At 45.6% G+C, this 20,881-nt stretch overlaps 1 protein-coding gene across 12 annotated transcripts in view; it reads left to right on the top strand.

Annotated features, from left to right (window-relative positions):
• The first annotated feature begins 1,845 nt into the window (after nucleotides 1-1,845).
• Nucleotides 1,846-20,881, top strand: part of UBE2V1 (ubiquitin conjugating enzyme E2 V1) — a 34,983-nt gene continuing 15,947 nt past the window's right edge. For 2 of the 12 annotated variants that reach the window (XM_063802397.1, XM_063802394.1), the window contains exons 1-2: nucleotides 1,867-2,039; nucleotides 2,247-2,383. In XM_063802397.1, the coding sequence (XP_063658467.1) occupies nucleotides 2,345-2,383 (39 nt within the window). In that variant the 5' untranslated portion in view covers nucleotides 1,867-2,039; nucleotides 2,247-2,344. Of the gene's footprint in view, nucleotides 2,384-4,653; nucleotides 4,751-6,294; nucleotides 6,569-17,593; nucleotides 18,993-20,881 lie in introns of those variants that run through there. The other 10 variants (XM_054674204.2, XM_054674206.2, XM_016937117.3 and 7 more) reach the window with 9 other exon arrangements.

The raw sequence follows: 20,881 nt of genomic DNA, 5'->3' as shown, positions 1-20,881 counted from the left end.
CATCCTGTTTGTTTGTTTGTTTGTTTGTTTGTTTGTTTTTAGATGGAGTTTCGCTTTGTTGCCCAGCCTGGAGTGCAATGCTGCAGCAACCTCTGCCTCCCAGGTTCAAGTGATTCTCCTGCCTCAGCCTCCCGGGTAGCTGGGATTACAGGCATGAGCCACCATGCTCGGCTAATTTTTCTATTTTCAGTAGAGATGGGATTTCACCATGTTGGCCAGGCTGGTCTCGAATTCCTGACCTCAGGTGATCCACTGGCCTTGGCCTCCCTAAGTGCTGGGATTACAGGTGTGAGCCACCATGCCCGGCCTCATCACACACTCTGTTAACCACACATCCCTTCTCCTCTCTGTCTTCTGCAAGTCCACAGCCCTTCCTGTCGACAGTTTGTCAGCTTTACTTTCTGCAGCTTATGCTACAAAAACTGTAGCACGAGGTTGGGGGGGTTCCTTAACTATAAATAGGAAATTGAAGGTTGTGGATAACATTATATAATTTTTGTTTTTTCACCTTTTGAATATACTTTTTCAAACTACTCATGCCTTTTACATCCCAGAGATTCCAAACCAGCCCTAGTGTTTTCCCGCTTGAAAAGAGAGTTCACGAATAGACATTGTGGATCTGTCAGGTCTATATGCCTCTCAACCGAACCACTGCGTCAGCTTCCTGTATCTATTAGGTATGCTTTTTGGTGGTAGGTAACAAAAACCTACCTTTAAGAACAACTTAAGCAACAGGCACATTATCTCATGTCTTCAGATGTCTGCAGTTGGGCAGCCCTGCAATTCCTTCAGCAGCTCAGCCACATCACCCAGGATTCTAATTCTAACCATTACAACCTCATATTGTAGGAAGGAGGAAAGGGGACAAAAATAGGCTTTTTCTTCAGCTTTTTTGTTTGAGACAGTCTCGCTCTGTCGCTCAGACTGGAGTGCAATGGCACGATCTTGGCTCACTGCAACCTCTGCCTCCCAGGTTCAAGCGATTCTCGTGCCTCAGCCTCCCGGGTAGCTGGTATTACAGGCCTGAGCCACCAAGCTCGGCTAATTTTTGTATTTTCAGTAGAGACGGGGTTTTGCCATTTTGGCCAGGGTGGTCTCGAACTCTTGACCTCAGGTGATCCGCCCGCCTCGGCCTCCCAAAGTGTTGGGATTACAGGTGTGAACCAGGGCGCCCAACCTTCTCTTCAGCTTTTATGAGGGGAGGGAAAGTTTCCAAACACCCACCTTGCCATGTGGGGACATGGCGACTGGAATGGCAGTAAACATGCCCAATACACCTTCTCTCTGGGTTCCCTGCTACCAATATTGCTGCTGCCCAATTGGGTGTCCTCGCCCTGTCTCCTCATGGCAGCACGATGCCCTTTGTAAAAAGGCAAACCTGCCCACATTTAGCTCAAAACCTCCCAGGCTCCACCTCCCTCATCACGGGAGAGCCAGCGGGTGACACAGGGTAAAGAGAACTGGATTCCAAAACTGATTTTACTCCTTCCTTGTTGTGTGACCTTGGAAAAGCCATCTAACTCCTCTAAGTCTCAGTTTTCTCATCTCACAAATGGAAATGGTAACAGCTACTTTGCAAGGTTCATTGAGGATTAGGTAATAATAGCAGCTAATACTTATATTGCACTTAGTGCCAAGCCCTCTTCTAAATTCTCTAGTTCTATTAACCATTTTAATCTTCCCCAAAATCCGATAAAACAAGACTCTTATCCCATCAGCTGAGTTTATCAGCTCAAGCGCAGAGCGGTGATCAGGCGCAGGCGCCGGAAGGAATCCTGCTCTGGGGACCCGCTGTGACGTCCAGGAATGAGGCAGAAACTCTTCGAGGGAGCGTGTGCGCGGGACGTACTACAACTCCCATCAGGCACTGCGCCAACGCTAGACTACAACAACCAGCATGCCTCGGGCTGTCCCGCCTAACCTCTTCCTGCGATGAGCTCTGCACGGGAATTATTATTGTCAATTTTACTTGCAAGAAGTTTCCTACAAGAGCCAAGGAATCCATGCGAGTAAACATTTACGGGCACCATAGATAAAAGGCTTGTGTTTTAATCCTCATCCTCTCCACCTGTTAGCTCTGAGTCTCAGTTTTCTCATCTCTAAAAATGGGGATATTCACAGGAGTTGCTGCATCGAGTTGTGAGGATTAAAAGCTGGATGTAACGGCTTGGTAATTATGAGCTCTTCTAGTGTCCCTTCCTCTTCCCTGTGCCAAGGGGTTTTAGGAAAGCATTTTATCTCCACAGCAATCCTATGAGGTTGATACTACTATCCTCATAGAAGGGGAAACTGATGCCAGGAGAGGTTCAAGCGTCTTACCTGAAGTCACAAAGCAAACTGAGTGATGAAGGAAGACTTGAACCTAGAAAATTTCACTGCAAAGGTGAGTCCACCTTAGGAACCCAAATGCTTCCACTTGCTACTGATGCTTTACAGTGACCCCAAGTCCAGGGCAAGTATTTTCTGTGCTCCCCAAAGCAAACTTGTATCACGTGATACACGAAAAGTCAAGTTGCTTCACCTGTAGCCAGTGCTGGCACTTTGAGAGCTAATTATAGCTGAATTTGATGTGGTTGGAGGAATCGAGGAAGGCTTCCCTGAGGGGATGGTGCTGGATCTGAGAACTGAAGAGTGGGAACAGCACAGGCAAAGCCCCTGAAGTGGGAGAGGGCATGTGTTCCAGGGGGCTTGCAAAGGGCCAGTGTCGCCGCAGAGGTACAGAAAGTCTCAGAGGCGCAGGCTGTGCCAAGGCTATGGTGAGGCAAGTGGGGTACCTAGGGTGCAGATTTTCTTTTTTTTTTTTGAGACTGAATCTCTCTCTGTTGCCCAGGCTGGAATGCAATGGTGCAATCTCAGCTCACTGCAACCTCTGCCTCCCGGGTTTGCTCGATTCTCCTGCCTCAGCCTCCCAAGTAGCTGGGATTACAGGTGCGTGCTACCACGCCCCGCTAATTTTTGTATTTTTAGTAGAGACGAGGTTTCACCATGTTGACCAGGCTGGTCTGGAACTCCTGACCTCAGGTGATCCGCCCACCTCGGCCTCCCAAAGTGCTGGGATTACAGGCGTGAGCCACCATGCCCTGCCCTAGGGTGCAGATTTTAAGGAGTCACTCACCTGCAGCGCTGTGCAAGTGCAGAGTCAGGACCTGAGTGAAAGCCCCGTTAAATCTGACCACCCCATCCTCGTCCCTGCCCTGGGTGCAGAGCCTTGTGCACAGGGTGTCCAGGCATCCTGCTTTGCCCTGGAGAGCCCTGATTTCCACTTGTCCTGGTGAGATTATAATAAATCCCCTTTTAATCTGATGTGTGTCCTCATTAGGTGATAATTCTATGGTCGCTCAACTTGTAAAGTTTGTATTTTATCCAGAGGGAATGGGGAGCCACTGAAGGCTTTAGCTGGAGGTTGTTTTGAGCAGATGTTGGTCTGTGTGGAGAATGGACCATAGGGGAGAGAATGGAAGCTGCTGGGGTCTTCCAAGTGGGAGATAAAGGCAGCTTGCCCTGAGTGGAGAAGTGAATGGAGTGGAGAGATGCAGAGTAGGCACTGCTGTCAGACAAAGGTGATGAATTGGATGTGCTGGGTGAGGGCTTCCAGCTTCCTTGTCCCTCTATGTTTAGAGTCCTGGTCCTTCTGCCAGTATTTTGCTCTGTGACCTTAAGCCAGTCCCTTCACCTCTCTCAGCCTCAGTGTCTACATCCATATAAGGGCTTCTCAGACAATTTATAATAAAGGAGGAGTACCTTCTTGGGTTTATTTATTTGCAAAAATATTTCCCAAGGGCCTTTGCACAAGCTGTTCCCTCTACCTCCTCATTGTTACGGTCTCTGCTGAAATATGACCACCTTAGGAGGCCCTTCCTGACCATCCTCTGCTGCTCTTTTCTTGGTTTATCTCTACCCTATCAGAATTATAGTTTCCTGTTTATTTACTTGCTGTCTACGACTAGAATGTAAGTCCCTGAAAGCAGGGATTTGCTTCTTCAGAGATGTCTATCCATCCCCAGCGCCTAGCACAGTGTCTGGTACATAGTAGGTGCTTAATGTTTGTTTGGTTGAATGAATGAATGAACGAATGAATGAATGAATGAATTGGGTAGATGGTTAGCAAATGCTTTCCCTGCCACCTTAATGCCCCTAAATCATTTAGCTGCACCCACTCCAAGCCTTCTCTGGCCGGGGAGCATCAATCCTAGGAGCCAGATCATCTGACCTGGAGGGTGATGATTCAAAAAATTTGAACCTGGAGGTTAAAATTCTGCCTGTCTCTGCCACTTAACAGCTGAGTTTAGATAAATCGCTTGATCTCTCTCGGCTGCATTTTTCACATTAATTCTGACCTTGCGGAGATGTGGTGAGGATCTAGATAGGAACTAGACAGGAAAAAGCCCCAAGCGAATTCGGCGCTTTTGTTTGAAGCTATCTTTTCTTTTTCTTTCACAATCGCGCCTTCCCAAGCCTAATCACCCCTGCCCTTCTCACTAAGCACATCACAACCTCCCTCGCACCCGATGTGTGGGGACTTGCAGGTTGCTGGGCCCTCGAGCACGCAGATATTTCCTTTCTCTAAAAGGGAAGGAAAAGAGCCTTCCAGGCCACGGGTCGTGCAGGTCTCCGGGGCGGGCGTCAGCGGCGGCGTATGTGCGTGCGCGCGCGCCTGCGCATCAGGGCCAGGGGACGGGTGAAGGGGGGGTGAAGAAGGGGCCGGCCTTCAAGCAACAGCGACGCAAGATGGCAGCCACCACGGGCTCGGGTGAGCGGGGGCGCCGGTCCCGGCCGGCCGAGGGGGCATGGGCTTGGGCCGGGGGCCGGGGACCCTCAAAGCCTCCTGCAGCGGAGCCAGGGTCCCCGCGCCGCCTCTGTCTGCTGGGCTCCGCGGCAGCCACCGGCGCGGCCTGACTGGGGGAGGAGGAGCAGGCGGTGGCCGGAAGCACGGGCGGGGGGCTGAGGGGCCTGTGGGCGGCGCGGCGAGGCCCTGAGGCTCCCCCGGGAGGCGTGAGGGCCCTCTGCGCTGTCTGGGGGAGCCGGAGTGGGCGAGGAGCGAGCTCCGAGGCACTCCTGAGGATACCGGGGCTGGCGACTCTTAAGGGGCGATCTAGGGGTCCCCTAGAGGAGGCGCCCCACAGCGGATGGAAGTCCCATATTGGGTGCCAGGGGTGCGGCTGAGAGGGGCCTTGGGATGTCTGGAGGGGACATCAGAGAAGCCCCTCAGGCTGGATGGAAGAAACGGGATCCTGAGGGGGTGACTTGAGAGGATCCCCTATCGGTTGAGGGAACGGCTCCGGCGTTAGTTTTAGAGATGGGGTTAGCTGAGGAAATAGCTATGTTGACTAGAAAGGAGGAGCCTTGGAGCAGCTGCTTTTGGGGAGAATGAAGGGGATCTCCGCATGATAAGTGAGAGGAGGGAAAAGGATTCAGATGCCAGAGGGACCTAATAGCGGTGATAGTGAAATGACCCCATCATTACCAGTCACCTGTTCGAGGATACAGATGGATTGCTTCAAGTTAGGTTTCAGGGGACAAGGTTCGAGTGGGGCAGTTGGTGGAAGCCTCTGATATTGGATGAGGGAGAACAGGTGAATTGGGAGCCCCGAGGATGTCTCTTTGGGAGTGGGGATTCAACTGAGGGAAGCCCCTGAAATGAGGGAGTGGAAAAGGTCGAGTTCCGGAGATGTTTCCTGTAAAGGAGAAAAGTCTCCTCTTTTTGAATTGAGTGAGGGAAGCATATCCTAGAAGTGTCTCTTCTGTGGAGACGCTCACTCTCATCGACTCCTTTAATAATTGGGACAGATACGTGGGTTCAGCTCAGAAGTTCCCCACTGGCTGATGGGAGTAGGGAGGTGAATAGATGAAATGGGAACTCTTGGGTGAGGCTGCACCCTCAGGTGCCTGGCAGTGAAGTTGGCCAAGGAGGTTCTCTCAGATGGGGTGAAAATGGGTTACCTCTCTGATGGAGGAAGCAAACGGGGCCACAGTGTTCCCCACTGTGGGGCTGCAGGGACACCAGCCTGAGTACAGCAATCATTGGCATATTTAAGGCCACAGCAGCGGCAGTGTTGGGAAGGAATTGGTGATCCGTGGGAAATAGGGTGAGGGGAATTCTTTATAAATGTTGCTACTCTGCGGTCTCAAGGAGCCATACTTGCCTGATGGTTGGGGTGGGAATAAAAGAAATTGAATGTGGGGGATCTGACTGAAGTGACCCACCACAAGCTGCTGCCTTTTGAGTTTAAAACAGTGGGGTCTTCTTGCAGAATAGCGGAGACCATGAATCCTTTTACTCGATTTTGGTTTCAGCTGGAACAGTGCTGAGTCAATTCATTTACCATGACGCTGCCCCAGGCACTCCCAGAAGAGAGATTCTGAGTCAGGCCAGACTGCTGGGTAGAACTTCTCACCAGAATAACACTCCTACCAGGTCGTAATAAACGAAGGGGCCCAGTGTGCTGGTGGTAGCCAGCAATAAGGTGCTGTTGCAGCTCAGCCCTGCTTGCAGTCACTCGGTTGGCTACCTACAATCTGGGTTAACAGCTGCCCGATTCTAATTTCTCCAGACCCTGACAGTTAAAAAGTGAGTGCTTCATAAATGGCTATGGTGATCAGATAAAATGTCAGCTGCTGTCTAGTGGAATACAAGAGCACTTGGCATGGTTTAGATAACATAGGACAGGCTTTGAGGTGCCCTAAAATGGACTTCCCAAAATTCTTTTGTCTGTTTATTCAACAGATATTTACTGAGGGCCTATTATGTCCCATCGTGGATAGCAAACAAAATGGACATAGTCTGTGTCCTTCAGGAGCTTCCATTCAAGTCAGGGAGAGAAGGCTGTTAAGGAGTAAATAAGACAATTTCAGATAGCAGTAAGTGCTATGGAGGAAATTGTGTGATGTGATAGTGTCTGGAGAGGTGGTCAGGAAAGTGACATTTCAACTGAGTCAAATAATGGAAAGAGCCAACCCTACAGTGTCACAGGCAGGAGAGAGAGTGGGCTGTGAGTGCAAAGGCCCTGTGGTGGGACTCTGCTTGGCATGTTGAAATAACAGGATAAAAGGCCTTCATGTGCAAGCAAGGCTTGTTAAGGAGATGAGTTGGAGAGACATGGCTTTGGATTTGAGATGGTATGAGGGGAAGCCATCAAACAAGTGTCTGGTATGAAGTAGGCATTCAGTAAATATTTGTTGAATGAATGAATAAGAGTCTTAAAAAGAGGAGTATGATAAGATCTGACCTTCGTCCCTAGGCAGTGAAAAGAGTGCAGGGTGCTAAGAGTAAAGCAGACCTTACTTGGGGTAAACTAAAATGAGTGTACAGGCCTCTCTGCTTTCTAACCCTGAGAAGTCTTCCAGGTGTGGTCAGGGCCCAGAGGCCTTCCTTAGCCAGGTTTAGGGTGAGGCTCTTGATTAATCTGTGCCTCCGGTTGCCAGGAAACAGCTGTGAAGCCTTTGAGTTCCTGTAAGGGCTGAACTTAGTTTTTTATGGTCACTGCTTTCAGCATTTGGCTACACCACCTTCCCACTTCCTTTGGTTCTGCAATGTGTGATATCTACATATGTCTTAGAGGGTGGAACTGTGAAAAGTCCACCACAGATCCTCAGAATCCCCATGTTATGACGGGTGACTTCCTCCTGCCTTGGCCAGGATTGCAGCACATCAAATAGTGGCCCTTGGTTGCCAGGCCCTTCCTCTCACTCAGCAGCCCACGAGCTTCCCTGACATTTAATCAGAAAATGAGTGCCAGAGGGATAAGCCCTGGTGGGGCATGATTTTAAATTTGCATACATCGGAGTGGCCTCATATGCACATTCAGCTTATAAAAACTTAACCATGTGGGCAGCAGAGATTAGTCTTCCCTTCCATTCAAGGGTCTTCCCCAGAGAGAGCTGGAAATGGATGAAAACTCACAGTCCCTTAGTTCTTCTCAGTTCCTGTGTGTCTCACTGTGTGAGCATCTTATGCCAATTGTAATTAAGTGCCTTTTGTACAACATGGGCCCTACATTCAAAGAACAGCTTCATATTGTGCTCAGCCAAAGAAATAGCAGCCTGCTCCAGTGATGGAGGGGAAACTGGCATTGTTGGGCTAGTGCAAGCTTTTTTTTTTTTTTTGAGACGGAGTTTCGCCCTGTCACCTGGCTGGAGTGCAGTGGCGTGATCTTGGCTCACTGTAACCTCTGCTTCCCAGGTTCAAGCGATTCTCCTGCCTCAGCCTCCTGAGTAGCTGGGATCACAGGCACGCGCCACCACGCCTGGCTAATTTTTGTATTTTTAGTAGAGACAGGGTTTCACCATGTTGGTCAGTCTGGTCTCAAACTCCTGACCTCATGATCCGCCCGTCTCAGCCTCCCAAAGTCCTGAGATTACAGGCATTAGTCACCGTGCCGGGCTGCAAGCTATTATTTTCTTAAGGGATTACCAAGGTTAATTTTGATGATCATGATTTTCCCCCTTCATGTTAACTGAAAACCACTGTATTTCCCCCACCACATTCTCTTTTCTCTTCATATCTCTATCCCTCCCACCTCCCCCCAAATTGTAGCTCTGCAGTAATTTGGTAAAAGTAGAATACAAAATAGGAAGTCAGGAATCCTCTGCTTAATTTTGAAGGGGCACAGTGAAGTTCAGAGCAGCACATTTGGCAAAGTAAATGTTTGAATACTATTACTGTTGTATTGTGGATAGTGCTTTAGAGTGTCCCATAGACTTCCACTTACCTGTGATGTTGTCTCATCTAACTCTCCACAGCCTGGTCACCAGCCAGGGGCAGTATCCACCCACATTACTGAGGAAGGAGCCAAAAGCCAAGGGAGACTGGTGATGCTCGGACTAGAGCCCAGGCATTTTTAACTCCTGTTCCCTCACCAGCCTGCTCCAGTACCTTAGGAAGGAAATGGAAAAGGCATGGATTTAGGGATATGTTCTTCCTAAGTCTTGGAGTGTTTAATCTTGGAGAGAGAAAGGGCTTTAGTAAGAAGTGTCTACTGCTACCCATTTCAGGAACCCTTTTTATAGCATCTCTGGCCACTGTTTGTCCTCTTCTGGGTTATGTGCGTCCAAGGAGAGTGAGGTCCTTTTTTCAGGAAGCTCTTGCTTATATTTTATACTGAATAACTCACACCTCTTGGGCTTGGAGCCCCATCATGGCATGTACAAAGTAGTTCCTCATCCTTATTTACATGCAAGCCATCGGACTTCTTTTTAAGTTGCACTCTTGGGTTTACTAAGTGCTAGACACTGTATTAACTACATTATCTCACTTGTCACAACAGCCCATTGAGGCAGGTATCGATTGTGAAGGTGAGGAAACAGGCCAGGAGAGGAGTGACTAGCCTGAGGTGCAGAGCCTGGGTGCTCTGGGATGGTGTTGCTTCAGGACACGTGCTCTTGGCCGGATGATCGTTCTTCCAGCCCCCATTTCTTATTCTCTGAGGTAGGCCTCGCAAGCATCTTCAGCCATTGGCATGTCTGTTATTTCTGCCTTGGCTGATTAGCTTATTCATGGGTAGACGGCAATGACCTCTCAAGTAGTAGTCTTTCCTCATCTTCACATCCACCCTGTCACAAGTCCAGTAGGTGTAACCCCAAACTAAATGCCAAATCCTCCTTTCTGTCTCCACTCTTGTCATCCTAATCTAACCAGAACCATCTTTCTCTTGCCTGGAAGATGGAAAAAGCCTCTTGCTTTCAGTCTTGCCCTTTCCATTTTCTATACAGGAGACAGAATGATCTTTCACAGACGTAAAATAGAAACTGCCACTCCCCTTCAGCAAGCCCTTCCCACTGCTCTTATTACAGAATAACCCATCCCTTTTCCATGGCCCACAAGGCCCTGCCGCCTTGACTTCATGTGGTATCACACACCTCTGATCTTGCTCTGTCCCCAGATCTTCATGGGCCTGACTGCTGTTCTTCAGGTCGCAGCTACCCAGAAAGGCCGTCCCTGAGCACTCCATTCAATAGTTTTTTAGTCATTGTCACAGCTTCTTGTTTTGTTCTGTTTCTCTAAAGCACTTAACCTTACCTGAAGTGTTGTTTCGTTGCATATTTTCTATGCCTTTTCACTAAGGCAAGATTCTATCTCAACTTCTGTTGTGTCCCTAGCACCAGCACAGTTCTGGACAAAATAGTAGGTACTCAGTAAATATTTGTGAATGTTGCAGTGAGTTAATTCAGGATCTCTTTGATGTAGCCAAATGGATACATTTGACAATTTGTGGAGAAACAATTTATCCGATAGGGCAGACGCAAAAGTGGCTATTCAGCCTTTCAAAAAACTGAAACTCTTATCCTTATTTGATGGTATTTATAGAGATACTTGATCGTAGAATTAACCATCCTCCCCTTCTCCAGTTGTCCTGACTCATTTCCCACATCTTGTTTCCCCCTTTGTCAAAGAAAATCTGATGCTTGGTCTTGGTCACTGACCCTAGCAGCAGAACACAGGGTCTTGCATTCTGTCACTAGCTGTTGTCACGTGGCTGGACTGTAAAGAATGACAGCTTGCTACTAATTCTTTCCCTAGAATTCCCCTAGAGCAATGGATCTCAAACTAGTATACCTCAGAGTCCTGGAGGGCTTGTCAGATTCTTAGGCCCAACCTCGGAGTTTCAGATTCAGGAATTCTGGGCTGAAGACCTGAGAATGTACATTTCTAGCGAGTTCGCGATGAGGTCCAGGCTGCAGGTCTGGGGACTAACTTGGAGAACCATTGCTCTAGAGAGGGAGAAGAACAGATCTCCTGGGCAGGCTAACTAGACAGCCAGACTACACTTGGGCGGTTGCTCAGAAATAAAAGTTACTTGCTTATGGCTTTATGTCCAGTTTTCAGGGACGTTGAATCCCAGTGCATCACCTTCCATACCTCCTCATTTTCTGAAGTGGGAGCAGCATCAGATTCCTAGCTCAGTTCACTGTCTTCCCTGAATGGGCAACCAAACCATTTTTAACTAGCAGCTTTCTTTTCAGGAGAAACCTCTGAGGTTCTACCTTTTTTGTTGTTGTTTTTTTGTTGTTGTTGTTGTTGTTGTTTTTGGTTTTGAAACAGAGTTTCACTCTTGTTGCCCAGGCTGGAGTGCAATGGTGCTGTCTTGGCTCACCGCAACCTCTGCCTCCCAGGTTCAGGTTTAAGTGATTCTCCTGCCTCAGCCTCCTGAGTAGCTCGGATTACAGGCATGCGCCACCACGCCCAGCTAATTTTGTATTTTTAGTGGAGACAGGGTTTCTCCATCTTGGTCAGGCTGTTCTCGAACTCCCGACCTCAGGTGATCCACCCATCTCTGCCTCCCAAAGTGTTGGGATTACAGGTGTGAGCCACCACGCCCAGCCAGCTCTACCATTTTAATTCAAGACCTAGGCCAGGGTTTTCCAAGATTGACATGCTGTGGTAGCTGCTGCTTGGTGGCCATGATTTTCCCAAAAGATGTTTTAAAGGACTTCAGAATCCTTTTTGTACCACAAATATTTTAATATGTTGCTGTGTTTCAGATTACTGCATTAAATGTTTTACTGTGGCATGGTGTAAAGCTCTATCAAATATTCATGCTTTTTCAACCTGGTTGCCATATTTTCTTTGTAATATCCTGCAACTGCTGTCTTTTCAGTTTATATTTAGCTAAGAGAATAACCGGCTGACTTTTGATACTGACACAGATCCAGGAAAAAGCCTTCTGGAAAGAATAATTCTGAAATAATAGGAACAAATATTTTCTTCAAAAAGTCTTGGATTACTGTGATATTTTAGCACCTTGATGAAGTTTTTTTTTTTAGCATTTTCATAATTCACTTTTTAATAGTCATAGTCTATTTGATTATACTTATCATTAGCTATAGATTTTCCTAGTGTACTTCCTAGCTATTATAGAGCCTGTAGTTCTCTTGGTTTTGCAAGATTATAAGAGTCCTTTTGTTTGTTTGTTTGTTTGTTTGTTTTTTGTTTTTTTGTTTTTTGTTTTTTTTGACGAGTCTCTGTTGCCCAGGCTGGGCTGCAGTGGCATGATCGCAGCTCACTGAAACCTCTACCTCCCGGGTTCAAGTGATTGTCATGCCTCAGCCTCCCAATTAGCTGGGATTGCAGGCATGTGCCACCACAACTGGCTAATTTTTGTATTTTTAATAGAGATGGGGTTTCACCATGTTGGCCAGGCTGGTCTCAAACTCCCACCTCGGCCTCTCAAAGTGCTGAGATTACAGGTGTGAGCCACTGCGCCTGGCCTATAAGAGTCCATTTTTATGTCTTCCATATTGTCACTTGATGCTATTTCTCCAGCTGCCTTTTTGGTGTCAGATTCACAGAGAAATATTGGGAATCTTAAAATTTTATGTTGATTCAATTGATTAAAGTGCTAGAGGACCAAAACATATGTTAGAGTATTCTTGGGTTTTCTCATCTGTTGTGCTTCTGTTCTTTGGCATATGTACGTTTAATTTTTTAATATATTCACTAAAATGTTTTGTTTAATGTACCGTGATTTTGAATTTAAACTCTATTTAGGATAGGATGAGCTTTTCGCTTGTCACTGATACATCCTGAAGTCTGCAGGATCTCTGAATTCCAACCATATTTGGACTTATGTCCCTGGAGTAGACCCTGAATTCTATAACTAGGGTGTGATTAGGCCATTTGGAATTAAATGCTCTTTTGTTTTGTAGAAAATATTGATGTAACTTTGTATGCAGTTTTTAAATGGTTTGAAATATTAGTAACTTGCTTTCATACATACTTTATGAAACAAAGTTCATTTTATAGTGAAGAATTCTTTGACTTATGTGATTTGGGTGAGAAACTAGTTTTCCCTTATTTAAAAAAAAATGGTAAGTTTTCCTAAAATTCTCATTTATTAAAAATAAAACTAAGCTGGGTGTGGTGGCTCATGCCTGTAATCCCAGCACTTTGGGAGGCTGAGGCAGGTGGATCACTAGAGGTCAGGAGTCTGAGACCAGCCTGGCCAACATGGTGAAACCCCGTCTCTACTAAACATATGAGAATTAACTGGGTGTCGTGGCGCGTGCCTGTAATCCCAGCCACTCGGGAGGCTGAGGCAGGAGAACCGCTTGAACCCAGAAGGTGAAGGTTGAAGTGAGCCGAGATTGCGCCATTGCACTCCAGCCTGGGTGACAGAGTGAGACTCCATCTCTAAAAATAAATTAGAAATGGTTACCAAATTTTACTTATCTCAAAATAAAAAACCTTAGGTATGTTTATTTTTATTTTTATTTTTTTTTATGTGCCGGAGTCTCACTGTCGCCCTGGCTGGAGTGCAGTGGCGCAATCTCTGCTCACTGCAGGCTCCGCCCCCTGGGGTTCACGCCATTCTCTTGCCTCAGCCTCCCGAGTAGCTGGGACTACAGGCACCCGCCACCTTGCCCGGCTAATTTTTTGTATTTTTAGTAGAGACGGGGTTTCACCGTGTTAGCCAGGATGGTCTCGGTCTCCTGACCTCGTGATCCGCCCGCCTCGGCCTCCCAAAGTGCTGGGATTATAGGCGTGAGCCACCGCGCCCAGCCAGGTATGTTAATTATGTGGCAACAGTGTCCAATATTTTGGACCCAGTAGATTAGAGTTTACAATAGGAAATACTGCCTTTTTTTTTTTTTTTTTTTTTTTTGAGACGGAGTCTGGCCCTATTGCCAGGCTGGAGTGCAGTGGCACGATCTCGGCTCACTGTAACCTCCGCCTCCCAGGTTCAAGCAATTCTCCTGCCTCAGCCTCTCAAGTAGCTGGGATTACAGGCGCCCGCCACCACGCCCAGCTAATTTTTGTATTTTTAGTAGAGACAGGGTTTCACCACGTTGGCCAGGATGATCTCGATCTCCTGACCTCGTGAACCGCCTGTCTCAGCCTTCCAAAGTGCTGGGATTACAGGCATGAGCCACCACGCCTGGCCTGATACTGCCATTTCTTCAACCAGCAAACATTTATTGATATTGAGTATCATTATATGCCAGACAGCATACCAGATTCTGGGGAGGCGGGATTGAATGAGTCACAGCTCTGACTTGAGAAACTTAGAGAGTGAGTCAGACAATAAAAAAGGAAGAAAATCAAATGTAAAGAAAACGTACCACACAGGCCTGTGTGGAAGTAAAGGTGTTTGGGACCGGGACCGGGGTCTCTGAGAGGGCCTCTCCTGACTGCCTGGCTTCTAATTAAGCTTTATAGCTTTTAAAATTATTATAGTCAGGCCGGGTGCAATGGCTGATGCCTGTAATCCCAGCACCTTGGGAGGCCAAGGCAGGCAGATCACTTGAGGCCAGGAGTTTGAGACCAGCCTAGCCAACATGGTAAAACCCCGTCTCTACTGAAAATGCAAAAATTAGCTGGGCGTGGTGGCAGGCGCCTGTAATCCCAGCTACTTGGGAGGCTGAGGTGCAAGAAACACTTCAACACAGGAGACCGAGGTTGCAGCGAGCCAAAATCACACCACTGCACTCCAGCCTGGGTAACAGAGTGGGACTCTGCCTCTTAATATATAACTGTTCTTAGGCTTTAAAATTCATACTAAGCCCCTTTAATAATCCTTATAATGTTAGACTCCCAGATAATGGTGCTGTGAATGTTTCTCTCTTGTATTTTCAAAAATAAACCAGATTAGAATTTTGTGACATTGAGCGTTGTTCATTCTGAAATACTGTTCCTAGCTAATACCTAGTCATTCATTAATTCTTTCAATAAGTATTTGGGTGCTTACTCTAGAGGGCAAAACACCCTGACACATTGGAGATTCAGCAGTGAACAAAACAGATGAAGTTTTACTCTCATGGAGCTTATGTTCAGATGGGAGACAGACAAGAAACAACCAATAAAGTGAAAATGAATATATTTACAATGTCGAGTGGCAATGAGTACTATGAAGAAAAATAAGGCAAGATAAGGGAATGGACAGTTAGACCCTTGGTTGAGGACAAGGGAACCAGTCAGCCATTCACAGCTCTGGGACAGAGAATTCCAGGGTGAGGGACTCACAAATGCAAAGGCGGGATGTAAGGATGCCTCTTCAGAAACTTAGAGAAGGACTGGTGTAGCTGGAGGAGGATGGGGGAGCAAGGCAGAGTGGCACAAAATGATGTTGGCGAAGCAGGTGGGGCTCTCTCGGCCAGGTGACAAGTTTGGGTGGATTGCGGGTGCAACGGGAGGCCAAGAGTAGGCTTCTGGTAGGAGAGCGAGGGCACCTAGTTTACCTTTAAGAGGATCGTCGGCCGAGCACGGTGGCTCACACCTGTAATCCCAGCACTTTGGGAAGCTGAGGCCAGCGGATCACCTGAGGTCGGGAGTTCGAGACCAGCCTGACCAACATGGAAAAACCCCGTCTCTACTAAAAATACAAAAATAGTCAGGCATGGTAGCATATGTGGGAGGTAATATATCCATTACTCTGACCTGTCTTTTAAAAACAGAGTGGTAGACCAGGTATCCTTACGTTAGTGATTCTGGGTCATGACACCCCAAGATCATTGGTGAGAGTTCAGTGAACATGCAAGGATGCATACAAGGTTGCTTTTGTGTTTGTTTTTTAGAAAATGAGGTTTACAGACCTTTTGTCCTTTTTTACTCAATTTAAAAAATTTTCAACAGGTATTTATCTGAAGTACTGGGTACAGGCCAGTTTTTTTGTTTTTTGTTGTTGTTGTTTTTTGAACTACCACCACAGTCATGCAAATGAATATGAGCTGTTGAATTAATTACCCTATCTTCTACATCTCTTCTACTTCCCATCACGCAGGCCTATAAGAAGTTTGATGCCACATGTTCGGTCACAGTGTTTGCTCTAGGCAAATGCTTCTGGCTCTATATCCTGAGACATTAGCAGTAGCACACCCCAAAGCTGATCATTACCTAGGAGACTTGGATATGCCTTATCTCTTGCCCTACTCTGAGCCTTTTGCAGCTCCCCCCGATTACCCTTAAGGTAAAGTCCAGTAGTAACATGGCTCCAACCTCTTCATCTTTTGTCAAATTTCAGAGAAGGCTGTGAGCCCTCAAAGGCTAAGTAACAGTGTCCTCTGGTAGGTTCTGTTTCTCGTGCTTTGATATGGTTTTATTTCATTGCCCTTTGTGTATATCTTGTTTCCACACTGACACCTTAGACTGTGTTAGGGAGACCCCAGTTTTTATTTTGTTCATAGCCCCTAGATTGTCTAGCAAAGTGCTGGATAGGTATTGGAATAACTATCACACTGAGAGAAGGTGTATGTGCCTATATGTTACTGATAATTTATGTATAGGGAAATTTTGACAAGCAGGTAAAAAGCCAAGCAAACTTCTTTTCACTGTGGTCCTGAAATGTGTAAAAAAAATTTTTTTTTTTTTTTGCTTATAAATGTGAAGTCCAGTTCTATACACATTAAACATCATGAGAATTGCTTGAACCCAGGAGGCAGAGGTTGCAGTGAGCTGAGATTGCGTCATTGCACTCCAGCCTAGGGAACAAGAGCGAGACTTTGTCTCAAAAAAAAAAAAAAAAAAAAAAAAAGTTCTTTGAGGTCTTCAATGATTTTGAGAGTATAAAGCATTCTTGAGAGCAAAAGGTTTGAGAACTGCTGTTCAAATGAAATGTTTATTGTAATTGTTCAGTAGATAGCAGTTATAGATATTTATATGTATATCACAACTCCTAGTTGCAATACAGATAGATATTGGCCAGTCCAAAGTTTTTCATTTATTAAACTGTTTCTGGTGCTGGCTTTACAACTTGAGTCAGAATCAAATTGTCCTATAATGCAGGAACAAAAGAAAGCTGACCTTTCCCTCTGTGGGTCTCAATTCCTGTTCCAAATCCTAGCCTGAAATAAATTGACCTGACTTATTTCTTTGGTTCAGTTGTATGTGTGGGCTTTGCACACTTGTTTTTAAGTAATCGAATATCTAATCCAATAGAAATGTATGTTGGAAGTATAGGATTAATTACTAATATATTTTGCCCTACTTCACAAGTAAAAATTAAATATCAGAAAATTATAACTTGAATTCACTGTTTTGAAACTAATAGCAACAAGCTTGTGATATTTGAATGTTAGGATTTCCTAATCAGATCTGATTGTTAGGTGAAAAGGTAACCTTTCAGCCATAGAGAAGTTCTTTGCTTAAGTTTACAAGAGGAATAGTCCTACTATAAATAGTCCAGCTGACATTTAAATACCTGACATAAGAAACTAACACATTTTTTTGTCTTGCCAAAAAGAGCAACTCAAAATAGAGGTCACTTGTGTAATACAGCTTCCATTCAGTAATGAAGGGCTTAACTATAGAAGCTGTTATACTTTGCCATTTATTTGACAGTCTTAACACTTTTTTTTTTTTTGGAGATGGAGTCTTGCTCTGTCACTCAGGCTGGAGTGCAGTGGTGCAACCTCAGCTCACTGCAACCTCTGCCTCCAGGGTTCAAGCGATTTTTCTGCCTCAGCCTCCCGAGTAGCTGGGACTACAGGTGCACACCACCACGCCCGGCTAATTTTGTATTTTTAGTAGAGACGGAGTTTCATCATACTAGCCAGGCTGATCTTGAACTCTTGACCTCATGATCCACCCACCTCGGCCTCCCAAAGTGCTGGAATTACAGGTGTGAGCCACCGCGCCCCGTCTTTTTTTTTTTTTTTTTTTTTTAATAGAGACAGGTTCTTGCTCTGTTGCCCAGGCTGGAATGCAGTGGCGTGATCATAGCTCACTACAGACTTGACCTCCCAGGCTCAAGCAGTCCTCCTGTCTCAGCCTCCTAAGCAGCTGGGACTACAGGTGTGCACCACCACACCCAGCTAATTTATTTATTATTTTTTGTTTATTTTTGTTTTTTGAGACAGGGTCTCACTCTGTCGCCCAGGCTGGAGTGCAGTGGTGCAGTCTCGCCTCACTGCAACTTCCCCGCCTTCCTGGCTCAAGTGACCCTCCCCTCTCAGCCTCCTGAGTAACTAGGACTACAGGTGGGCACCACCATGCCCAGCTAATTCTTGTATTTTTTTGTAGACATGAGATTTCTCCATGTTGCCCAGGCTGATCTCGAACTCCTGGCCTCAGACGATTGTCTTGGCCTCTCAAAGTGCTGGGATTACAGGTGTGAGCCGCCATACCCAGCTGATCAAGTTTTAGTAACATTAAAAACATTGTCCATTAAAAGTTAGTCACTTAAGGAATGCCGTTAAGTGAGATTCCTACTCAGAGAAGAACTCTTGATCCTTATTGAGATGAAGTGCTGGACAACCAAAGCCCTAAAGAAGGTGAGGGAGCTTGGCTTATGGATTCCTAGGGGAAGGAGCCTTCTGGACAGCAGGAATGACAGTCGCACAGGCCCTGGGTAGGTCCTTGCGTGGGGTGCAGTTGAAATGGTTCCTAATTGGTTTTTTGTTATGCAAATAACATGGGATTGTTGTAAAAAAATCAGGAAATAGAGAAAGTAGGGGGAATCATCCATAATTCTTTTACCCAGAGATAACAGCTGTTAACATCTTGTTCTGTATCCTTACCAACTCTATAAAGCTCCTTAAGATGTCACTTATCATCTATATGAGTTTGCTAGTGCTGTCATAACAAAATACCATAGACTGGGTGGGGCTTAAACAACAAATTTCTCACAGCTCTAGAGACCAGAAGCCCAAGATCAAGGTGTCAGCAGGTTTTGTCACATTCTGAGGTACTGGGAGTTAGGACTTAAGTATATAAATTTGAGGGGAACACAGTTCAGCCCATAGCACGATCTGTGAACAAGTACCTCAGTCATCAGCCTTCCTATCAATATGGTTCTTTTGATGTTCATTTTTATTAGTGCAGGCTTGTAAATTAACCAGTAGTAATGTAGTGACTTTTCTCCCTCTAGCCTAATTAGGATTATTAAAGATTTAGATTGAACCCTTTCTGAACAATAGTTGTGTTGTCTGGCTTTTTGCCTATAATGTCACCACTATCTTTCAGTTTTATGTTTGCTACAGGAGACTTAATCCAGTATAGCTGAATAATCCAGTTGGCTGCTGTGCAGATGAAAATGCCAGTGTTTTCCAAACAAGCAGTTCAAGTATGCTTGCAGGTTTTGCTGTTTCCTTTCAAATACCATATGTAGTACTATTTAATATTTTTCTTGTAATCAACTGACTCTTTTGCTTACATTTATTTTAAAGGAAACTTTTACCATTATTATAAATGGGAAGTTAGTATATTACTTACCCTAAATAAGTTATTCTTAAACATAAATACATGACTGTAAAACGAAGTGTTCAATCACATACCACCGAAAGTCCTCTAACATACCACTACCAACTCTGTCCTTCAGTTGCTTGGACCAAAAACCTGGGAGCTATAGTTGACTCTTGTCTCTCACACCTCACAGGCAACCTGATAGCAAATCTCCACAGCTCAGACCTCTAAAATGCCTAGAATTACGCCGCTCCTCACTACTTTCCTGCTATCACCCTGGTCCAAACGGGTATTATCTTTTGCTAGGATTATTGCAGTAGCCTCCTAGCTGCTTCTGCCCTTGCTCCCTTCACTCTCATCCTCACACAGCAGTCTGAGGGATCCTATTAAAAACAAGACAGATCATGTCACTCAGTAACAGTTGGCATCCTTAATCTCCTCTTGCTCTCTCATCTTCCTCACTTGGGTTGAGCTAAATTGGCCTCCTTGCTGTCCTTTGACACCCTAAGCAGCCTCTATTTTAGGGCCTTTGCACTTGTTTGCTCTGTCTCAAAGACTTTCTCCTCAGCTATCCATAAATCATGCCCTCTCACCTTCTTCAGGTCTTTAGTTATGACACCTGATTGCAATAACACTTTTCCTCTATCCCTCCATTGAAAAGTATAGCCCCTCCCGTATTACTCCCTCCTCCGGAACACCAGGATCTGTCAAACTGTATAATTTACATATTCATTTTTGTCCATTATATGTCTTCTACTAGAATGTAAGCTGCAGGCATTTTTGTTTTATTCACTGCTTGTTCTTCAGTGCTTAGAAAAGTCCCCGATGTATACTAAGTGCTCAAATATTTATTCCAATTGAATTAATGGCATGTGTCCTACACTTTGGGAAATACATATACTGGCAACACCTCCCACAATCTGGGGTCCCTCCAGTGAGCCTCTCTTCACAGTCACATAGTTAGTCCTGTTTGTCTCTGAGAGTCTGGCCAATTGAGAGCTCAGCATTCAAGGCAGAGAACTTGAAACTTGACTGGATCCTGAGTTTTTTCCAGAGAAAATAGTGCATATGCCAGGGAAAATGGGGGAGGAAGGAGAGACAGTCAGGATTGGTTGGGAGTGCAACCCTAGGAGAGATGATTTGTTCCCCAAGCACAGAAGGAAAGTCCATCTCTCTCTCCTCCCATAGCCCCATCCCTTGTCTGGCACCAGTACCTAGGTTCTGTTCTGGAAGACACCTAGAAATGGCTCAAGCCTCAGCCTGAACCCGGTACTGTGGCTTGAACCTGTGAGGTGTTTTCATGCGTTGCTTTCAAGAGCTACTTGCCAGGCTTTGGGATTTTTGGGAAAAAATTGAGAACCAGCTATTCCCTTTTAGCTTTTTTGTAAGTTAAAAGAGAAACTATCACTTAAATAATTGAAAAACAATAGAATATTTTATCCTTGGTGCCTTCAGTTGACTCTTAGTTGATTAAGAGGATACCATTTTTATTTGCCATATCCATGGTGACTATTCCTCCTAAAGGTTGTTTGAGAGTCATGCCAACAAATAAGCATAGTCTTAGCCTCTTGTCTTCCAAGGTACTTTTGTTAGCACCTGATATTGATGGTTTTCATCTCATACTAGTTGACCCCAATTCATAGACATTTAGACACGTAAGCCCCTTAGGAGGTTTGTCCAAGGGGTAGGGGTGGGGTATCTTTCTAAGTTTGGTTATCTAGCCCTAGTCACTTCACCTGTCAGAGAACCATGTGCCCCTTCCCTCTGGTT

Source organism: Pan troglodytes, chromosome 21, assembly GCF_028858775.2.
Source record: "Pan troglodytes isolate AG18354 chromosome 21, NHGRI_mPanTro3-v2.0_pri, whole genome shotgun sequence".
Classification (NCBI taxonomy): Eukaryota; Metazoa; Chordata; class Mammalia; order Primates; family Hominidae; genus Pan; species Pan troglodytes.
The sequence above is the reverse complement of the archived record's forward strand: the minus strand, read 5'-3'. Positions and strand labels throughout refer to the sequence as shown.